Source organism: Nyctereutes procyonoides, unplaced genomic scaffold, assembly GCF_905146905.1.
Source record: "Nyctereutes procyonoides isolate TBG_1078 unplaced genomic scaffold, NYPRO_anot_genome, whole genome shotgun sequence".
NCBI classification, from domain to species: domain Eukaryota; kingdom Metazoa; phylum Chordata; class Mammalia; order Carnivora; family Canidae; genus Nyctereutes; species Nyctereutes procyonoides.
This window is the reverse complement of record NW_026575133.1, coordinates 36,387,714-36,409,089: the sequence shown is the minus strand read 5'-3', so window position 1 is coordinate 36,409,089 and position 21,376 is coordinate 36,387,714. Positions and strand designations below refer to the sequence as shown.

The 21,376-nt window shown below is 58.0% G+C and overlaps 2 protein-coding genes across 7 annotated transcripts in view; both read right to left on the bottom strand.

Moving 5' to 3' along the window:
• Nucleotides 1–7,464: 7,464 nt before the first annotated feature.
• HES6 (hes family bHLH transcription factor 6) lies at nt 7,465–9,137 on the bottom strand. 2 transcript variants are annotated; one of them, XM_055300083.1, is made up of 4 exons: nt 8,985–9,137; nt 8,827–8,913; nt 8,653–8,734; nt 7,465–8,510 (listed from the first exon to the last, which is right to left on the bottom strand). In XM_055300083.1, the coding sequence occupies exons 1-4, from the start codon at nt 9,063–9,065 to the stop codon at nt 8,086–8,088; spliced, it is 675 nt and encodes a 224-aa protein (XP_055156058.1). In that variant the 5' UTR covers nt 9,066–9,137; the 3' UTR covers nt 7,465–8,085. The 2 variants fall into 2 exon arrangements, with proteins under 2 accessions (XP_055156058.1, XP_055156059.1); XM_055300084.1 differs by having other exon boundaries at nt 8,382–8,510; nt 8,693–8,734.
• A 4,322-nt stretch (nt 9,138–13,459) lies between these two features.
• The window catches only part of PER2 (period circadian regulator 2), a 40,842-nt gene continuing 32,925 nt past the window's right edge, over nt 13,460–21,376 (bottom strand). For 4 of the 5 annotated variants that reach the window (XM_055346409.1, XM_055346408.1, XM_055346410.1 and 1 more), the window contains exons 20-23: nt 20,246–20,432; nt 19,009–19,201; nt 17,712–17,862; nt 13,460–15,588 (exon numbers count right to left, since the gene is read on the bottom strand). In XM_055346409.1, coding sequence (XP_055202384.1) covers nt 15,439–15,588; nt 17,712–17,862; nt 19,009–19,201; nt 20,246–20,432 — 681 coding nt within the window. In that variant the 3' untranslated portion in view covers nt 13,460–15,438. Of the gene's footprint in view, nt 15,589–17,711; nt 17,863–19,008; nt 19,202–20,245; nt 20,433–21,376 lie in introns of those variants that run through there. The other variant, XR_008667114.1, reaches the window with a different exon arrangement.

Genomic DNA, 21,376 nt, shown 5'->3' with positions numbered 1-21,376 from the left:
AGAGCCCCTCACCAGAGTGCAGGCTGCACCTGCGGACAAACGCCACTCCTGCAATGAGGCTGCGAAAAAGGCCACCTTCAGGGCCTCTGAGTGGTTCCAAGGTCGAGTGTCTGCCTTCGGCTCCGGGCATGATCCCAGAGTCCTCGGATTGAGTCCCACATCAAGTCCCCCCCCCCCCCCCTGCCCAGGGAGCCTGCTTCTCCCTCTCCCTGTGTCTCTGCCTCTCTCTCTGTGTCTCTCATGAATAAATAAATAAAATCTTAAAAAAAAAAAAGACTGGTGATTCACTGGCCTCTACTTCTGAAACTAATAATATATGTTCATTAATTGAATGTAAATTAAAAAAAAGTTTTTAAGTTGCAGAATGGTACACACAGAATGATCCCATTTACAGAAAGACATTCATTCTAGATATATATGCTTGCAAATGCATGGAAAACATCAAATAGGTCACCCAAGAAATTAACTGTGGAGACTCCTGGAGAGGGGAACGAAGGTATGGATGAGAAGACAGAAGGAAGACCCAGGTTTTCCATGGCGGGCCTTACATAATGCTCAACTTTTCCTGGGAGTGTGGATGGCTTTTAAAATAAACATCTAGGGCAGCCCAAGTGGCTCAGCGGTTTAGCACTGGCTTCAGCCCAGGGCGAGATCCTGGAGACCCGGGATTGAGTCCCACGTCGGGCTCCCTGCATGGAGCCTACTTCTTCCTCTGCTTGTGACTCTGCCTCTCTCTCTCTCTCTCTCTCTCTCTCTCTGTCCCTCATGAAAAAATAAATAAAATCAAATAAATAAATAAACATCTAGTTTAAGAAAAGTTCCTTAACCTATCTGAGCCTCAGCTCCTCCTCTGTAAAACGGAGAATAGTAATACCTCCCTCAGAGGGTCACTGTGACATTTAAGGAACGGAGAAGATGATGCACATCAAAGGGCTGACACTGTTTCAATGAATGGATGACATTATTGTTGTTACTGAAAGGAATACAAAGGAGGAACATTTGTGAAGACTACGGCCCCACACAGCCCCGCCTCCAGGTCTCCGCACTCACCATTTCTTCTCCCTAGAACATTCCTTCTGGGGAGAGCTGCCTGCTTGCCCCTCCACAACACCAGTTCTCTGCTCGAACAAAACCCACCAGACAGGCCGTTTTTTTTTATTATTTAAATTCAGTTATTTTAATTTAAATTCAACCAACCTACCTACACCTGTACCCTGCTTCCACATCAGGACTCCCTGCCCTTTTGACCTACTTTATCTTCTCCTTGGCACAGAAACACTGCCTGCCATGTCATGTATTTTGTGTCCGTTTCCCTGCTAAACAGTATAAGCTTGAGAAGAAACTATCTCCAGCAACTGGAGTAACGCCTGACAAAGAATAGGAACCCAGTAAATATTGTAAGAGAACAAACACTGTCTGAAATACACCATCAGGGAAATGAAAGAGAGAAACTTGAAAATTGCCTAAAACCTGGGTGACCAGGAAAACCTTCTCAACCTTGAAGGTAACTGCAGAGCAGAGCAGTGGGACGGGACAGGGGGTGCAGCAAGCCACATGCTGGGCAAGGGGACAGGGGAGAGGAGCTTGGAGGTGTAGCTCTGAAGTTCTGGGTGGACCCTGGGAGTCTCGGGCCTCCTGCACTTTGCTTGTCTGCACAGTGCTGGGCTTTTGAAAGATTGAAGTTCAGGAGGTAATACTAGGTGCAGTTTTCCTAAGGACCACTGCCATCCTCCAGCTGGGAGGTAAGAACCTGACCTAAGAATGTGGCAGCAGGGACAGAGGGACAGGGACGAGGAGAGAGATGCAAACCCATTCATTCCTTGCAGCTACTAAAGAGGTGGAACTCTCTGGATGCTGCTCCCAAGGTGTGGCTGAAGAAAGTGGAGGCGTCTCCTTGACTGCCAGGCGTCTCCCCTGGGTGGCTGGGGATGGCCATGTTGCTCTCAGGGATCCAGAACATGGTAGGAGGTGCAGGTTTTGCAGAAGAGCTGGGTTCAGGTTGAATCTACTGAGTTCAAAGAACCTGCAGGAGATGTGAGAGCCAACCACCTGGGGCAGTTGGGTAAATGCCATTAGAGCCCCCCAGAGCCCAGCTGGGCTGGAAGTCATCTTTGGAGTGACACAGGATGGAAAGCCATGACGAGTACACAGACTGTCATCTAGAAATAGGAGGATTGAGGAAGGAAACAGGGACAGGGCTGAGAGGAGCCCTTCTGGAACCTCAGAAGGAATCTGAGGAGCAGGAAAACCAGGCGGAGAACAGCGTTTTAAGAAGCGTGAAGTTAGAGACCGTGCCAACTGCTGCAATAGTTACATAAGAAGAAAACTGAAGGGTCGGCTTGGCCATAAGGACTTCATCAGAGACTTCCAGAAGTTCTCAGCAGGGGGAACAGAAATGTGGGCCAGAGTGAAATGTTATAAGCAAACAGGTGAACAAATGCAGGAAATGGGAACAGAAATGATTTTCAAGAAACCTGACTGTGAAGGAAGTGCCAGGACAGGACTAGGAGGTCTCGGTGAGGTCTAACAGCCTCTGGGGAGAGACTGGACCAGAGGGAAGGTCGGAGGCTAAGGCCTGGGAGCCGGCTCAGCCGGGAGGGGGGAGGGGTGACGGGGCCCAGGCGTGGCTCCAGACTGCCAGGGGGAGGGGGCGGGGCCCGGAGGGGAGGGGTGCAGTACCCCAGGGCCACCCCGACAGGCCGGCGAGAAGCCGGTGGGCCCCAGGGTCCCCGGTTTACAACCTGATCCCTTCTCCCAGGTCCACCTGCACGCAAGGGCCGCCGTGCATCATCGGGTCAGCGCTGGGCGCCCCGGCCGCTCTCAAGCGCGCTGCCCGGGTCTACCTGCCGGCAGGTGCCGGGCCTGGGCTCCCCGCGGCTCTCGGCCGTGCGAAGGGAACGCACGTCCCGCGACAGCAGGGGCCCGGCCGGCGCGTCCCGGGGGCCGCGGCACGCAGGTGTGGGCGCCGCGCAGGTGTGGGCCGCGCAGGTGGGCGCGCAGGTGTGGGCGCCGCGCAGGTGGGGGAGCCTCCCGGGAATTGTAGTTCTCCTCCTTCCACTTCCCCTCCGCGGGGCCCCGCTTCGCCGCTCAGCCTGAAACGGGCCGTCCCCGCTCCGCACCTGCCGCCGGCGGCTGCACTCGCAGCACCTCGCGACCTCCCGAGGCCCGCGGCCGGGCGCCCGGGGCCGTCCTCCCGCGGACGCGCGTCTCCAGCTGCGGGCCCGTCCCCTCCTCCTCTCCGGGGCGCCGGGCGGCAGGAGACCCGGCAGCGCAGCCTCCGCGCCCACACGGCCCCTCCTCGACCGCGCGGGGCTCCCGGCCGCTGCGGGCTCGGTGCGGCTGAGGCCCCGGGTCCCGGCGCTTGCGGGCAGGGGGCGTGGCCTCCGGCAGGGGGCGTGGCCTCCGGCCCCCGGGAGGCCTCTGGGAGTCGCAGTCCACGCTCGGCCGGCGGCGGCCTCGCGGGAGGGGAAGTGGAAGGAGGAGAACTACAATTCCCAGGAGGCTCCGCGGTTCGCCTCCGAGAGCGGGGCGCCGCGGGGAGTCCCGCCCCAGGGACCCCGAGGCTCTGCTCCCCTCTTCCAAAATCCGTCGGGTTTTCCCAGGGGCGGCTCCCAGTGCGCTGAGCGACACTGGCCGGATCAGCCGGTCAGCGCTGGTGGCTCGCCAAGGCGGGAGCCCGGAGCAGAGCTACGGAGGGAGGGACCCCGGGGGCGGCCGGGACCTGAAGAAGGCCGGAGCCTTGAAGGCCGCTGCCAGGCGCCCCACGTGGAAGTAGGGGGGAGGTAGCCCTGCTGCCGAAGTCCAAGTCAGAGAGATGAGGACGCCAGCACCCGTCGGTGGAAGGAAGCCAATCGGAGACTGCGTTAGAAGTCGAGCCCATGGGGCAGGCGCGGTGGTTGGGCGCTGACTCTTGGTTTGGGCTCAGGTCGTGGGTCGGGTCCCTGCGCGGCGCTGTGCTCAGTCCCCTCGCGACTTCCCCTCTCCTCCTGCCCCTCCTGCTGGTGCTCCCTCTCTCTGTCTCTCGAATAAGTACATAATCTTAAAAAATCCCAAGTAGAGCTCGTGCACGTGGGTGGCTGGAGGTGAGATGACAGGCAAGGAAAGAGTGTGGCTTCTACAGATTTTTGTTTTGCCTCATCGGAGTGCCATGAACAGGCAGCGAGTGGGGCAGTGACAGTGCAGGGGTGGGGGGTGAAAGTCAGTGGTTCCTGAGCTGTGGTTTGTCAGGCCCAACAGACGTCTGAGTGGAGATGCCGAGCAGACAGGACACAGGGGCCCTGAGGATGGAGCCGGGCTTTGGATCAAGGGCACACAATGGAATAAATAAAATGGACCAGGTGGGGTTACTGGGCAGGGGTGCTAGGGAAGGACACAGAGCCTCGAATGTGCATCTAGGAGAGGAGCATCCAGCAAAGGAGACGGGATGGCCAGGGACAACCCAGGACAACCCAGGGACTGAGTATTTTTGAGGCCGAGAGGAGAGAGAGTTTCAGGAGGGAGGGAGTGATAACCCAAGAGGAGTGTTTCCCTGGAAGAAGGCCGAGCACGAGATTTAAAAGCCAGGACTGCTGGATTTGGAACCATGGTGGTGGCTGGAGATCTTGACCCCAGCAGGTTCAGTGGAGGGAGGAACCAATGGCCTGACTGGAGAGGTGTGAAGGGGAGTGAGCAGTGTGGAAGTCGAGACAGCTCGTGTAAACAGTGTTTTAAAGGAATGTTGCTTTAGAGCAGAGAAATGAGGCAGCGGCCAACAGGGTATGAGAAGTCCAGGGAGGTTTTATCTCCTCTTTCTCCAGATGGAAATATTTCAGCTTCTTTTTTATTTTTTATTTTAAGATTTTATTTATTCACGAGAGACACAGAAAGGCAGAGACATAGGCAGAGGGAGAAGCAGACTCCCTGCGGGGAGCCCGATGTGGGACTCGATCCCAGGATTCCGTGATTACGCTCTGAGTGGAAGGCAGATGCTCAACCGCTGAGCCCCCCCAGGAGCCCCATATTTCAGCTTCTTTGCAGAACAATGCAGAAGGAGAGATTAGTGATGCCGCAGCAGAGATTAATGATGCAGCACAGTCACTGAGAGGTCCATGGGGACTGAATCCAATGCTGTGTGGAAGTCGGGCATCATTCTGCATCGTGATGGAAGGCAGGATGCCTGGGCAGAGGCCCTGGTGGGTATGGTTGGCACAGTAATGGTCCCCTAAATTTGTCCACATCGTGTTTCCCAGAGCTTGAGTGTGTTACCTTACAGGGTAAGAGAGGTTTTGCAAATCTAATGAGGATTAAGGACCTGGAGATAGGGAGATTACCCTGGATTGTCCAGGTGGGCCCACCATCATCATGAGGGTCCTTAAAAGTAGAAGGAAGAGGAAGGCACAAGGGTCAGAAGAAAACATAGCTGTGGAAGGAGGGCACGGCAGGTGCATTGTTGCTGGTTTTGGAGGGGGAGGAAGGGGGCCACCAGCCAAAGAATGCCAGTGGCCTCTGAAGCAGGAAAAGGAAAGGAAATGGATTCACTCTTAAGCGTCCAGGAGGGAATGTAGCTGTTCTGAAAGCTCTAGGCTCTTCTTTAGCCTAGTAAATCCCATGTCCGATTCCTAACTTACGGAAATGCAGGATAACACATTAATGTTACTGTAAGCCACCAAGTTTGCGGCGATCTGCAGCGGCCACAAGAAGACTGTAATGCGATGGACGGGGGCTTGGAGGAGGAGGGAGGCACGTCTCCGGGAATGACGAAGTGAGGTTACCAAAGTCAAGAACAAGGCCTGCGACGCAGCCTGGGGGGGTTTCAGAGAGAGGAGGTGGGATGAAATAGGGGTCTGGCGGAGCGGGAAATTTGCAGGCAGGAAGCTGGTGGTCCAGGCTGCTACGAGGCGAGAGCAGCTCTCACCCCACAGAGGCTGACAGTTGTTGCCACTCTGGAAAGCACTCGCCCATCTGAGACAGACTGCTCTTGAGGCACACAGTGGACGCTGACCCGTACGTAGGTGGGAGGAGTGCAGGAGCAGAGCGCTGGGTTAGTGGCTTCTGACCTGGGGAGGGTCCTGGCCCCAGCGACACCAGGTCAGCCTCCTGCACCCTGCATCTTGAGTCCTGGGTCCCCTTGGCCCTCTTCCAGGGCCTCTGGGGGAATGTGATACATGTGGGTATGAGAGGAAGGAGTTGGTGCTCCCCAGATGGCATCAGAACTCATCACAGTGGCCTTTGGGTGCTGTTGGAAGCCACAGGCTAGCAGAGGTCTCGCGTGGGCACCTGCTCTCCATCTGTGTCCCTGTGGACACATCCTACATCAGTCTGTCTGGGGCAGCTAAAATAATCCCAGGAATAATATTTTCAGGGCCTTTGAGCCCTCCCTTATGGAGCTGCTTCACCCCACCCCATCCCACCAACCTATCCCATCCCTAAAAGTAAGTTGCATCTGGTTATAGCCTAGTGGCTGAGCTCTAACACTGAACCACAGGGGAGCCAATGTGAACGGCCCCTGGGGGCCAGCACTTGCGGAGGGGGAGGGGCTTTTGTAAAAGGGCTGTTGGGAAAGGTGTTCTTGAAGCAAAGGGCACGACCAGAGAGGAGGCCCAGGTGTCCGTCTGGAGTCATCGCACACAGTCTGGGCACTGGCCTAGTGGCAGTGACTGCTTTCAACTGACCACATATCATCCACAGGCCCTGTCCTAGCCCAGGAGGGGAAGCTCCCTCCACCCTGGCTGCCCATCCCATCACCCTCCTTCCAAGGTTTCTGACCTCGTGGGCTCATTTTGACCTCTAGTCCAAGCTGGGTAGAGCCATGGCACATTCACTTCAAGCCATGAACTGGGAGGGTCTGTGTCCCTGAACTCACTGGTATTGGGTATGGTTCCTCTTCTGTCAGGAAAAGTGACCACCTGCCATCGCATCATGCTCATAGATCCTAAAACAGGTCTTTGATTGGAGATCCCAGTGGAGAGTCCGCAGTTTAGTGCCTGCCTTTGGCCCAGGGTGTAATCCTGGAGTCCTGGGATCGAGTCCCACATCGGGCTCCGTGCATGGAGCCTGCTTCTCCTTCTGCCTCTCTCTCTCTCTCTCTCTCTCATGAATAAATAAAATCTTAAAAAAGATTTGAAAGAAACTTCAAAGCACATGGCTAGGAAGTAGCCATTCATTTTATTCCTAGAAGCTCGTGAATCCGAGAATGGTCCCGGGACACACTATTTCCCTGTTGCTTGGTTACTCTGGAGACAAACCCCATCTCCAGGGCGCACAGCATTCCCAGGGAGGTGGAGGCACTACCCACGGTGAGACAGGCCACAGGGGGCCTCCTCGCCACCACCATTACGCTACTAACTTTGCTAACAGAGGGGAACAGGTTTTAGAAACAGTCCCTGGCATTAGATACAGGAAGAACGCCCTTAGTTTAGTATTTACGCATTAGACACATTAATGACACATTAATGACATCATTCAGCCCCACTCCAGAAGGGTAACTAACTCTCCAAAAACCTTTATTTAACAAAACCAGAACATCTGATGGTAAACTAATAACACAGACTCAAATGTGCTAGATGCAAGACGTTCAGGGGGCTTTGCTTCTCTCTGGCACACATGGGCAACATGTGTGCAGAAAGCACCTGTCTCCCCCGAGTCCCGACTGAAGGGGCAAGTTCAAGCTGCTGCTCAGGCCAGGGCCGTCGGGGTCTGAGGTCTCCCTCCGTCCCGGTCCCGAGTGCCCCGCGCCGAGAAGGGCTTCAGCGCCACTCTGGTCACGTCTGCCCCCAGATCCACACAGTCCCCGAGGAGGCCGGGACAGTGAGACCCTGGAGAACCCTGGTAGTTCTGTAAGATTCCTCCTCCTGCCTGTAGCTCCCACCCTGCACCCACCCAGGGGGAGCTGTGGGGTCCATAAGAGATGGACTTCCTTAAGAAACACGGCTAGGGGCCTGCCTGGGCTGCTCATCCCCGCTGCCCTGCCACCCAAGCACCCGGGGAAGAGAGCCGGCCGACCTGGGAGGCACCCAGGTCCCTGCCCACCACATTTGGACCGCAGGGAGGCGGGAGCGGAGCAAGGGAAGGCCACGGCCACCCTTGCACACCTCGGGCTGGAGCTGGTCACCAAGGCCTCCAGACGCTCTGGGCTACGCGGGTAGCGGTCAGGCTGCCCAGGGCTGCTGGCACCAAGTCTGGCCCTTCGGCAGGCGCTCGGGTCAGTTCAGCCTCGGGGGCCTCCTCCAGGTCGGAGCACGGGTCGTCCCCGGGGCCTGGGGGGCTGGGCAGAGGGGACCCCAGGACCCCTCCCGTGAGCCAGCCGCTTCGCCCGGGGGCTCCCGGGGGCCCGGCCAGGGCGTCCCCCAGCAGATCCCGGAAGCTGCTGCCCTCGCGCAGGGGCATGGACTCGAGCAGGTGGTTCAGGAGTTCTGCGGCGACGGTGGCATCGATGGCCTGGCACGTGGACACGAACGTGTGCACCTCGTGCATGCACTGGATGTAGCCGGCCGCGAAGCGCTCGCTCGCCTCCGCCTGCAGCTGCTCGCGCTCTGCGCCCGGGGGCGGGAGGGAGAGAGCGGCGGCCCGGCCGGCCGGTGAGCGGCGACTGCGGCGGCCGGGCTCCCCCAGGGGGCCTGAGGTCGCCGGGCGGGGGGTGCCCAGCCCCGGCCCGCCCGCGCCCCCGCCACTCACCGCGCGCGCGGCCCCGCAGCGTGCCCTGCACACGCCGCACCGTCAGCTCCAGCACCTCGGCGTTCTCCAGCTTGGCCTGCACCTGTGGCGGCGGGGCGGGGGCGGTGAGGCCGGGCCGGGCCCCCGCCGCGCCCCCGCGCCCCCGCGCCCCGCCGCGCCCCCGCCCGGCCTCACCTCGGCGCCCGCCAGCAGCAGCCGCAGCTCCTGGAGGCTCTCGTTGATCCGCGCGCGCCGCTTCTTCTCCACCAGGGGCTTCCGGGCCTGCGGGAAGCGGCCGACTGAGCCCCGGCCCGGGCCCCCCGCCCCCGCCCGCCCGCGCCCGCGCCCCGCACCTTGCGGTCCCCCCGCGCCTCCCAGCCGTCCTCGTGCTCCCGGCCCGCGCGGTCGCGTCCCGGCGCCAGGGGCGGAGCCATGCCCGCCCGGCTCGGAGCCCGGGAGCCCGGGAGCCCTGGAGCTCGGGAGCTCGGGAACCGAGAGCCCGGAGCCCGCCGCGCCCTCGCCGCCCCGCCGCGCCCCGCCCCTCTTATAGCCCCTCATTTGCATCTCAATGCGCGGATTGGCCGGCCGGGCTCGGGGCCGCGGGCTCGGGGCGCGCGGCGGCCAATGGGAGCGGCGCGCATTGTCCGGCCCCGCCGCCCGCCGCCAGCCGCCCGCCGCCCGGCAGCTGGTGGGGCGGGGCCGGCGGGGCCCCCCGCGCGGCCTCCGCGCCCCCGCCGCGGCCTGGGGCGCCCGAGGGGGCGGTGACCCGGGGCGCGGCCGCGGGGGCGCCTCTGTTGCCCCTACCTGAGCCGGGCCCCCGGGTCCGCGTGCGCCGGAGCCGCATCGCTCGGTCCCCCTCGTCCTAGTCCGCGCCAGGGGCCTCCCGAGGGGCATCGGGGGGCCGGGGGACCGGGGGGCCGGGCACCGTCAAGGGGGCTCCCGCGGTGGCGAGCGGCTCCCTGGCTCCCTGGAGACCCCTGCGTGCTGGTGGGTCCCTCCCGCACGGGACTCGACCCTGCACCGCGTCCTGCGCCCGCGCGGGGCCGCCCTGCCCTCCTCGGGTCACCCTTCTCCCGGGCACCCCCCCCCCACCAGCCGCCCTTTCTTTTCCAACCATCATCGCTGCCCCCGAGCCCCGCAGGTCCCCTAATCCCCTTCACTCCCCCGCCCCCCGCCCTCCCCGCACGGACATCCCTGACCTCGTCCCCGCCCTTCCCTGCCCACCCCCCCGCCCCGCTCCCGCCCGTCCTTCTCCCCACTCCTGTTCATTCTCCGGGGCCAGGCTCCTCCGCCCCCCCCCGCCCTCCCCGCACGGACATCCTGACCTCGTCCCCGCCCTTCCCTGCCCACCCCCCCCCCTGCTCCCGCCCGTCCTTCTCCCCACTCCTGTTCATTCTCCGGGCCAGGCTCCTCCGCCCCCCCCGCCCTCCTCGCCTCCCTCCCCCCCCCCACCCCCCCCGCCACTGGCCGAGGCCGCCGTCTGGTCTCCGTAACTTGATGCCCATGACAGTTGGCAGCTGCAGCGGCTCCGCCGGAGAAAAGCGAGGGCCGCGCCAAGAGCGACAGGTGTTGGCCGCGCCTTTGTCTGGGCGCGCTTTGTCCAGCGGCGGATGGCGGGTGAGCCTGTGTCCGCCAGACGACCGCCCCGCCCCCCGCCCCCGCCCCCCGCCCCCCGCGGCCGCCCATCTGCCAGGCCCGCCTCCCTGCGGGTGGGGTGTGTGGGCGGGGGGCCGCGCCCTGGGCAGCGCCCTGGGGACCCCGGCTGTTCCCGGCTCCACTGGCTCAGGTACACTTCGGGGCACAGCGAGGCTGGACGGGCAAGATGGGCTCTGGGCAGCACGCCTTGGCACAGGCTGAGCCTTCCACCTGGAACAGCCTTCAACACCCTCCAAGTATCTATTTACTCACTGTTTAGGTCTCCGCCTCCCTATTCCTCTTCCTCCTCCTGGTGGGAGCGCACCTGCCCCACAGTAGCGCTGCACCCCTACCCAGCCCCACACTACTCACCAGGGACTGGGATCCTCAGGGTCTGGTCCCCACCCCTCCAGGCTATAAGCATCCCTTGTCAAGGGTACCTAGGACCTCCTGTCTACCTCCAGCGCAGAGCCTGGCCTCGGCAGAAGCCTGGGTGGGTAGAGAAGGTGAGGGGATGTCCCAAGCCCTGCTGGAAAGCGGTAGGGGAAGGAAGCATCCAGGGGCTGCAGTGCAGTGGGTTGTAGGACTAGGCCACAGATATGCCTCACCCTAGCCACCTGACGTTGGATCTTGCAGCCCTCCCTGTGACTCCTTTGACTCTGGGCTCCCCACCAGAAGGACCTTTACAGACAGGGTGAGTTTGGTAAGAGGTTGATGTCTCTCAAAGTCACCTCACTGACCTCTATCTGTAACTACCTGAGAGTTTCTCCTGTTGACTTTCACCTCTCTGTACTCAGCCTCTTGTTTGCTTCCCGTAAGCAGGCTTCTAAGACCTCCCAGCCCAGCGTTGCTCACCCAGGTAGAAAGCTACTCCTTTACCTCGATCATCCACTGTGGTTCTCAGTCTCCCCTGCATGCCAGGAAGCTCAGCTCTCTTCCTTCCCCCTCACCTGGCAGCTCAGAGCCCCACCTGCTTTTCTTCGCTTACTTCTAGTGATGGTGCTGACAGGGAAGAGGGTTCAGTGTGGACCCCATGAGAGCCCATAACTGGCCTGTGACTTTACTCTTCTTCATCACTTAGACATCACTCCAGGGAAGGAGATCCCTCAAATAAGTACAATTAGGTTTCCACTACTTTGAGAATATGAAATATGAAAAAAATTCATTGATATTTCTTCTAGTCTGATGCGTATGCCTCCCGTCACCCATAATATTGTTTTAATAAAGCCAAATAGCGATTTTAGAATGCTCTCCATGAAGGACAGTTACTATTGGAATAGGATGGGCAGTGCCCTAGGGGACACCTCTGGGAAAAGATCAATAGAACATTTGATTTGATGGGGGCATGGGTATGGGGAGGAAGGCATGATAAAGGCAAATAGCACAAGCAAAAATGAGAGGCAACTAAGAACTCCAGGAAAAATGGAAAACAGAAAGCTCCCCACAAAGAGAAATATAATCTCAGCACATTGACTGACCTAGAAGCTAACAGTTCTCTCACAGTCACAACAGTATAACACTGTTCATGAGGTTTCAACATCTAGAATCAATCTATAGAGAAGGCAAGGAAGACATTATGGTTATGAAACATGATATAAAGTTGACTTTGTAAAACCCAAAGGATACGTGACAGTTGTCAGGAGGAGGGAGGAGGCTGAAGAGAGTGAGTAGGGACCCCAAAAGGTTTGTCTCACATGGGAAGGTGGGGTTTGAAGAATGCTGTCTATAGAGTTGAAGGAAGGAGAAATGAAGTGCTGGGATATGCCTCATTGTGACCAAGTACCCTGAGGAAAAAAAAAAAAGCACAAGGATGGAGCAGGGTATTAGAAGTCAACAAAATCCTTGGTTGGACCAGAAGTTGCTCGAGGCCCCATCTTTGAAGTTCACCTCATTTTCCCTTAGTGGGCCTGTTGGCAGGCTGGCTTGGCCTTTTTCTCCCAGAAGCCTGGTTGTTCCACCCCAGGGCCACCGAGCCCTCTCTCCTTCCTTTGCACAACCTCCCCTAGTGGACCCATTTCCTGCCATTTGTCCCTTGGACTGATCCTACCTTCAAAGGTTGCTTGAGCACAGACTTCCTGAGCATTTGGGCCCTTTGATCCCTCCAGATCCAGGAACAGAGGGCAGCAGAAGCTGGGCAGGGCTGTGGTGGCCACAGGGGGACCAGTTAGCAGCAGGAGTGGCAGGCCATAAATCCCCAGGGAACAAAGGCAGCGGCCAGCCTATGGATGTCCAGACCCCTTGTAGGCAATCAGCCCAGAAAGCTCGGAGAAGCTCCTTTTGGTCTGGAAATAAAGGGGAGGTGTCTTTGGGGTTAAATGGTAAATAAAAACACCATTAAGAGTCCACAACGGCACTCGGTTCAGCCAAACAGCCATATCTGGTCATTTAAGGCCAGTCTGCCGAGGCTTCCATACTCACCCTTGCTCCCCACCCCCACCCCGTTCCCCCATCACCACCAGGCCAGGAGGCAGGGAGTCGAGCCCGCCCTGCTGTTCAGGGAGCTCCTGGGAGGCTGGGCACTGGGTCCAGGATCCATTCATCTCCTTGCTCTGATGGCCATGGTACTGGCATGAACAGTGGGGGGCAGTTGGAAGCAGCCCCCCACCCCATTTTGACCAGGGCCCGCTAGGCTGCTTCACTGTGGAAGGGACTGGGCATGTGGGGTGAGGGGATTGTGCAGTGCTGCCTCTATCGTCTCTGATGGAGACACGAGGCCTTTCTGGCTGGCATCCTCTGACATCTGCCTTCAGCCCCGTGGCCAGCACACTGCCAGCCAGCCCAGGAGGGACGGACAACCTAGGGCAGGGTACAAAGGAACAGAGTGGGTGCCGGGGGCCACACCTCAGAGTGGACAGGCCTGGGGGCTGAGCCAAGCAACCCAACCCTGCATCTGCAAGTGAAAAGCCCATGGGAGCACTGGATTACACGATTGGATTTACATTTTATAAAGTTCACATCCTAAGAGTTCACTGGGCTGCGCTGGCAGCAGGCGGTGAGGGTGCGCGTGAGAGAGATGCCCACGCGCATGTGCAGGAAGGGGCCAGCTGTGCAAGGGAAGAGATGAGGGAGGCCTTTGTGACAGAAGTGGCCCTAACACAGCATTTCTAGAGTTCCTTTTTTTTTTTTTTTAAATCTTCTGGTACTCTTTGATCTCTATTGTTTTTGCTCTGTGCTACATTAAAAACACATACAATGAACAATAAAAATATACTTGCTTTATTTACCAATTTTCTAAAAAGCAAAACAGTCATAAAAAGACACAAGCAGTAAACAAACATATTGCACTGGGTGAAGAAGGTTTTGGTTTGTGCGTGAACAAACCACTTGTCCGGCAAGGCTTACCAAGTCATTACACAGACTCCGAGAGCTTATGTACATGTCTTTTTTAGGAATAGATTAAAAAGAAGGCTCAGTTTAAAATCAAGAAAAGGGTTTCATGACCCCTGTGTAAGCACACATACTAAAAGGAAACACGTCTCGATGCGTGGCACCGTGTAAACAATTTCACAAAATGCTCCTATTGTCAACTTTCCAGCACGCGTTAAAGCTACGCAGTTAACAATCAATGAGCACAAATCATGTACTTAAACAATGCTGATGGTAGACATTCAGAACAGTGGAGAATGTTTTGACAGTTGTATGTTCAGGTAACATACATGTGACCTTACTAGCGTCTAACTCCCTAGTGATCTGATGTCAGAGGCAGGAGGCGGGTTGGGAGGCATCTATTCTCCACACAACGCACAGGCTACCACCCTCATTTTGGGCATCTGAAGGTGATGTTACTTTATAAATAATAAAAAAAAGACCCACCAGTACTCTTACATTTGAGTTTATGAAAGGTAGGATTAACACCCAAATATAAGATTGAAAAGCGAGCGGATTACAAGGAGGCTTCATTTATTCTAGTAGCCGCTTCTCCACCAGAGAGCAAGGGGAAGCCTTTCTTTTCCGTTTCTACAAACTCAACCTGATTTTAAGTCAATTGTTTCACCCGTGGTAACTTTCCATTCACTCCAGGGACCCATATAGCGCTTCCCCCAGACGAGCTTTGGGATACATGATGCAACATGAGGTTTTGTAAGCGGATGGGCAGACGGGCCTCACTCCCTCCCCGGTGTCCCAGTGACCAGAAAGTGCTGGCGACACTAGGACCGTCACTGCAGGGGCCCAGGACCGGAAGCTGCCCCCAGGGAGGCCAGGCTCCTGTAAAGACAGGAGGCCGGTGTCCCAGCCCAGGGTGCGGTGGGAGAGGCGAGCTAACGGCGCCCAGGAAAACACAGACGCGGCCACCAGCTCACAGTGTCAGCGGCGACTCTCTGCCAGAGCTCATGTCTGGGACAAGCACCAACAGGTCCCAAAAGTGGCGATGAGAGCCTGGTCTGCAAAGGGCAGTCACCCTAGAGATGACCAACGATGTATTTCATCTACATACTTGTCATGGTCTGAAAAGGACACAAGAATGATGTCGAAATACACAGAAGGTTCTGGCGTGGGCTAGTCTGATGGCCTTGGCCACACAACCACGGGGCCTCTTGTGGCCATCTCTGCCTTGCTGACCGCAAACCCAAGCTACCTCAGATCGAAATGTTTGCCGCTGTCGTACCTGAAGCTGAAGCTGCTGGTTTGCCAAAGTACGCTTCACACCGTTTCACGCGCAGTTGGGACAGGCTGTAATCTCCATTTGGTATGTTTTAGAAACATCTAGTTTGACTAGACGATGATTTAGATAAAGAGCAGCCCCCAGAGGAAAGAATCTGACCTGAGCCACACACCCCCTGGGGCAGCTCGGGAAGGGCCTGTTTGCCATCAGCCTGGAAGATGCTCAGGACACCCCCGGGGCCGTGGGAGGCCTCCTCAAGTCCACCGACCTCCCGGCCTCATGCAAAGAGGGGATTCAGTCTTTCTCAAGTTAAGTAATAATAACATCTGTCCCCCTGGCTCCCAAACTCTGTGTTTATGTTTTAAATAGAAAAATGTACTTCGGCCCAAACCTTTCTCACCCTCCACAGTTTTAAATCATTCCTTCGGAAAACTATGGGTTTTTTTGTTCTAAAACAAAAAAAGCGACACAAGAGTATCCGTCCATTGGATCACAAACACGTGGAAATCTTTCATGGCTTCCGAGCACCGTCTAACGTAGGTCATGGGCTGCCGGCGTGGGGCGGGGAGTTAGGTCTGCTCTTCCCTGCTGCGACCTGAGGGGGCTCCACGTTCCTCCTCCTGGGTGTCCGTGGCTTCGCTGGGACCCAGGGTAGGACTATCTTCCTCGTACGGTACACAAATACTGTCCTGTCCCTGGTTCTCACAGTAAACACATTCCTTAAAAGAGAAAATGTAAAGTCAATAGCAAAAATGACACCTTCATTACCGACAAGTGGTTGGACCTGAGGGAAGCACAGGGGACCACGGTCAGCCACGGGGCTGCTGGAGGAGCGCGGGAGGGTGGGGAGCCTCTGAGGGGCCGCTGGGACCTGCCTGCTCTTGAGGGAGGCCACGCTGCTCCCCAGGGGCCCCACTCTCCACTTCCCTAAGCCCAGGGGGGCATCCGGGCGCTTGTCCCCTCATCAGAGAGGCCGCTTTACATGGCGAGGAGATGGCGAAGCAGGTAGGCTTGGGCTCTGTCCCAGCTGCTCCCCTTCCTGCCTTCTCTAACCTCAGTTTTCTAATCTGGAAAATGGGGCATCAACAATGTTCTGTCTCATTCCCTGAGTATCTGCCAAGCACCTGTCACGCACCAGGCAGGTCCTAAGTGCTGGGATTCACCAGTGAACAGAGACAAAATCCCTGCCCCAGTGGGGGTGACATCCTGGTCGGGGAGAGGGACAGTGACCTGAGAGGGAGGTGCCACCAGAGTATTAAGGATGGAAGTCTAGGTGGACGAGGAACGAGGCACACGGAGGAGGCCTGTAATCTCACACTGGACCTTCAGAAGAGGCCACAGAAGGTGCCTGATGGAGGGGGTCCTGTGACACCCCGCCCTCACAGGGTGGAGCCTCACTCCCCTTCCCCAAGGTGTGTGCTGCACTCAGTGATGCCTCCAGCAAAAAGGAGGTGAAGATGGGATGGAGGGCAGTGTGGGACCCCCCCAGGCTGGGTCCTACCTGCCCTCCCTGGGGAGCAGGCCACCATGCCACCCGGACACCCAAGCAGTCCCGCAGACAGACGCCCACATGGCCAGCACCCACTTGATGGGTGCGTGAGGGAGCCCCCTGGGGTGTGTCTTCCAGCCCGCACATGATGACAAGCCCCAGCCAACATCATGCCTTCACCTTCAGGGGAGACCCTGAGCTGGAACTGCCGGCAAGCGGCAACCAGAAGGAACACTGGGAGAGCCTCAGTGTTTATGGCTTTAGGCCACTGAGGTTTGGGGATTTTTGCTATGAGGCAATAGACAACCAGTCAGGTGGTGTGTGACCAAAACGCCAGAAGGAAGCCAGAAGGTGTCACTTGTCTCTGAGAGAAGGGCTTCTGGGCAGAGGCAAGGGCAGGTGCAAAGGCCGGGCAGCAGGAGCCTGCCTGCCACGTCCAGGGACAGGCGAGAGGCCCGTGTGGCTGTGGACAGTGAGGGAGGGGAAACGGCAGAAGGCTGATGGTGGGGGGGTGTCAGATTTTTATGGCTCTGCAGCACTTGGTTCTGACTAGGCGGGGGCACCACTGAGAGGGACAGGACTGTAGGGATGAGGGGGGACGTCATACAACAGGAGGCTGCTGTGAAGATCCAGCTGAAGGAGCATTGTGTCTTGGACGTGATGGGGGGAACGGGGCCTGTCCTGCAGGTGCAGGAGGTGATGGGGGGCTGGGGCCTGTCCTGCAGGTGCAGGAGGTGATGGGGGACTGGGGCCTGTCCTGCAGGTGCAGGAGGTGATGGGGGGCTGAGGCCTATCCTATAGGTGCAGGAGGTGATGGGGGGCCAGGGCCTGTCCTGTACGTGCAGGACAGAGATGCAGCGCTCAGCGGCTGAAGGACATGGAGACCCTGAAGTGAGCGGCTTCCAGGGCGTGAGGCTCAGAGGGAGCGCGGATGGGCACAGACTCATCCCGGGAAGTCCGGGGCAGGAGAAGGTGCAGCTGCAGGGGCCTGGGGCCTGGTGGGAGTGGGGTTCCCACCTCACCTAATGGTCTACGAGAGCACTGAGGGTTTACGATAGGAGACCCACTTCCCGTTTTCTGTGTGTTTTGTTTAATTGAAGAAAGAATTGAAACAAAGAAACGACGTTCAAACGTCAGTAAGCCCTGAGATCAGACTTTCAGAAGACCTTTTTGAGAACAACGTTGCAAAGTTCTTTAAAGTAGACCCAATAATACCACGGTATCATTTGTTTTCATTAACTAACTATAGTTTTAGAAGTTCGAGTTGTACAGAAGAGCGGCAGGGCCCCCACGGCGCGGTGCCATCCCAGCGCCGTCTACCTCCACGGCCCCAGACGAGGCCGCCGAGCTTACCGTGAGGTCCAGGGCGGCGGGCAGGCCACCGGCCCGCAGCCACGGGTGGACCTCCTGCAGCTCCTGCCTCTGGCCCTCCGTGAAGCGGGGCTGGGACTTCTGCATCGCTTTCAGCTTCTCCCGGTCTTCCTTCAACACGGTCTCCAGGTTCCTTCACAAAACATTTAGAAATAGGTAAGCTTTAGGTCTTATGGGTTTTTTGCGTTTTAAAAAAATATACTATGCTCATATTTCATAAACTCAGTATCAATTAATCTTAGGTGATTTTGTTTCATGCAAATTTCCTTTTTCTTTAAAATAAATTATCCTAGAGCACCTGGATGCCTCAGACTGTGAAGCATCTGCCTTCAGCTCAGGTCATGATCTTGGGGTCCTGGGATCGAGCCTTGCATCGGGCTCCCTGCTTAGCAGGGAGTCTGCTTCTCCCTCTGCCTCCGCCCAACCACACTTGTGCTCTCTTGCTCTCTCTCTCTCTCAAATAAATAAATTAAAAAGAAATAAAATAAATTACGCTACTTAAGGCAACTTAATCACCCTAGTCAATAATCTGTAGTTTTTCTACTAAATTGGTAATCCAAGTAATGATTTCGGTTCCATTTTAAATTAGTCAAGGGAGCTGGGTACCTGCAGATGCTTGGTTCTACACAGGCTGGTTAACTGGACACTCTCGCTGTCAAGGCAGTGGGTGCAACAGCCGTCCCTGGCCTCCTACACACACTGGGCTGGCTTGAAGCTGCCCTGGAACTGGAGCCCCAGTAACACCCTCCCTCCCCCAGGCCTGGCTGTCCTGAGCCTCAGCATTAACCCCTCCTTCTTTCTCCAGCTCCCCCCACAGGGGCCGCCGCAAAGGCACAGCGACCATGGCAGTCACCCGCACAGCCTGACACAGTCACAGCGGTGGTGGCCCAGACCCGGTCACTACGGAGCAGCCGGTGGCTTAGGTTGCTCACATCCCTTGACCCCTGGCTCCTGCATCTTGAGGACAGACACACCCCATTTACCCCACAGGTGAACGGGCAACAGAGCAAAAGGGAGATGTTGACACAAAGGCTTTGCGAGCATGGAGCACGATGCTCCGGGGGGTGACGGGGAGCCTGTGTTCCTCACAGCCCACGGCAGGTCACTCCATCCACACAGCAAGGCTCTGCGGGACCAGGGAGTCATCCTGGGTGACCCTGCTTCTCTGTCTACTGTGCTCAACCAATCTGAGATGAGGCTTTTGGAGAGCTGTCCCCCCCGCTGGGTGGGCCTGATTCTTGGGGTGTCCCACGTCCCTAGGAGAAGGCTGGGCGGTTACCGGGAAGGCATCTGGTACGTCATCATGACGCTGTCGTCCGTGTCGGCCATCAGCAGCCAGACGGGGTCCTGGAGGACGTATTTGATAAAGTGTTCACTTTCTTCCATGTCTGCCTTCATTTTTGCTTGGTGATTATTCTCCGAGGAGTCAATGCTTCCAAAATATTTGCTGGTATGACTTGTGTCACTGCTGCCTTTAAAAAACACAAAACACGTGGCAAGTGAGAACCTTTTACATGAAGTTAAACCTTGTATAATGGCAGTTTTAGGGAGCTGAAGAGTTTTACTTGGTAATGATTGCCCAGGTTGGTAGGTTTTCCCTTCTCTTTCCAGTTCTCAAATGATCTAGATGACACCAGGATTCTCTCCTGGGTCGGCCCTGAGAAGTCCAGACAGGGCTGTGGCTTAGGAATCGTGCTCCCTGGGGTGCCTGAGCGGCTCGGTGGGTTACGCGTCCAACTCTTGATTTCAGCTGGGGTTGTGATCTCAGGGTGGTGGGAACGAGCCCCGAGTTGGGCTCTGTGCTCAGTGCGGAGTCAGCTTAAGATTCTTTCCCTCTCACTGTGCCTACCCCACCCACCCCACCTCACCCCCCAGCAGAAATCACGCACCCTGCTCCTCGACTAGGCCAGGCCACAGAGAAGCTGGTTTTGGGATCTGGTTTTGCATGCGGGAGGCAGCTGTCCTGGCACATTTTCCAGCGAGCCTTCCGTGTGCAGCGCAGCCAGAGAACAGGTGCAGGAAAAGCTCCCTTCGGGGAGGCGGGGCTCTCAACGTATGGAGAGTGTGGGTGTTCCCCATTGTGGCTTCCGGATCACACCTGAGTGATCCTCATTGGCGGAGCATGCAGCCCACACCCTAGGTTCACATGAGGGGAGCTAACTGGCCCTCCTGGCAGGCCCAGAGAGCCTGGGGGGTGGTCCAAGATGGTCCAGAAGGGCCAAGGGGTGAGGACTGCAATGACAGCAACGTCAAAAGCAAACAGGTGGAGGGAATGCTGACTAGCAGCACGGGGGCAGGAGGAAGGAGCCACTTGGAGTGCCAACCGGACACCTGCCGGGACCTGGTCTGCACTGGGTACTGGACCCTGAGCACACACGGGCCTGTGGCCTGGGGTTCGGGAGAAGCTGGGCAAGCCCAGGGACACTAGGTGACCATCGTCCACAGAAACCTGAAGTGGAGCGACTGAAACAAGGCTGCTCCTGCAGGATTCTGTGCTCCCAGCGCCACCAACGTACCGGTCCCACTTCTGGACGTGTCGCAGCCCAGAGAGCCGGAGCCCAGGGAATCGGAGGTGGCGGAGGCCCCGCTCCTGGACAGGGCCGACCCTGTGGCCGAGCACAGGTCCTCGTGCAGCAAGAGGTCAAGCAGGCCGCTGGACGTGGAGAGGGCATCGCTGTTCTGGGCGTCGGCGGGCTCCACACGCTTCAGGAACAGGGAGAAGATGGAAGAGTCAGGGCTCGGCACACAGAGTGGGGCTCGGGGGGGCGGTGCTGAGGGCATTGTCTGCACAGGGCCGCTCAGGGACAGAGCCCGCTGTGGCCCTGCTCACGTGGCCGGCCCTCCCTTCACGGCCTGCGACGGAGGCCCCATGAACACATCCTGCGGTTCCATGACAGCGACAACCTCGCCAGTGGCCTGTGAGCGCCACCTGATAACCCTCATTTTGGGACAATCACGCCAAGGACAGTGGTTGCCGGGGAAGCAGGGCAATCCCTCAGCAGCACCCCGGTGCTGCCGCTCACGGTCGGCGGGGAGGGGGCGAGGGCTCTGGTTCCCAGCAGGGACGGCCGTGGCGGCCTGGCTGCATCCTCACCCTCGGACCCTCGGACCCAGAACCGCAGGCCCAGAGCCCCAGAACCAGAGTCGGGGGGCCCGGGCACACTGGGGACGGTCACCTGCGGCTACCAGGTTGCGTTCCCTGTCCGGGGAGCAGGGGCAGGGCGCCCAGGCAGCTCCTCCTGAGCCCGGGGGGGGTTGCTCTGCCTCACGAGTGCTACTGCGCACCGCAGCGCGGCACCACACGCAGGGGCTCGGCGGAAGCACAACCTCAACCTCATTACCCGAGCGAGGACAGCACGCCAGGGGCCCGTGAGACGTGGAGGGAGGCGGCGGATGGCCTGGTCCGGAGCTCCGTCCTCTGCCTCTCCTCCCCCGGGCCCGAGCTCTGAGCGAGGCTTCATCCTCGGAGTTCCATTTAAAATTTTGAGGCTTGGGATCCCTGGGTGGCGCAGCGGTTTGGCGCCTGCCTTTGGCCCAGGGCGCGATCCTGGAGACCCGGGATCGAATCCCACATCGGGCTCCCGGTGCATGGAGCCTGCTTCTCCCTCTGCCTATGTCTCTGCCTCTCTCTCTTTCTCTGTGACTAT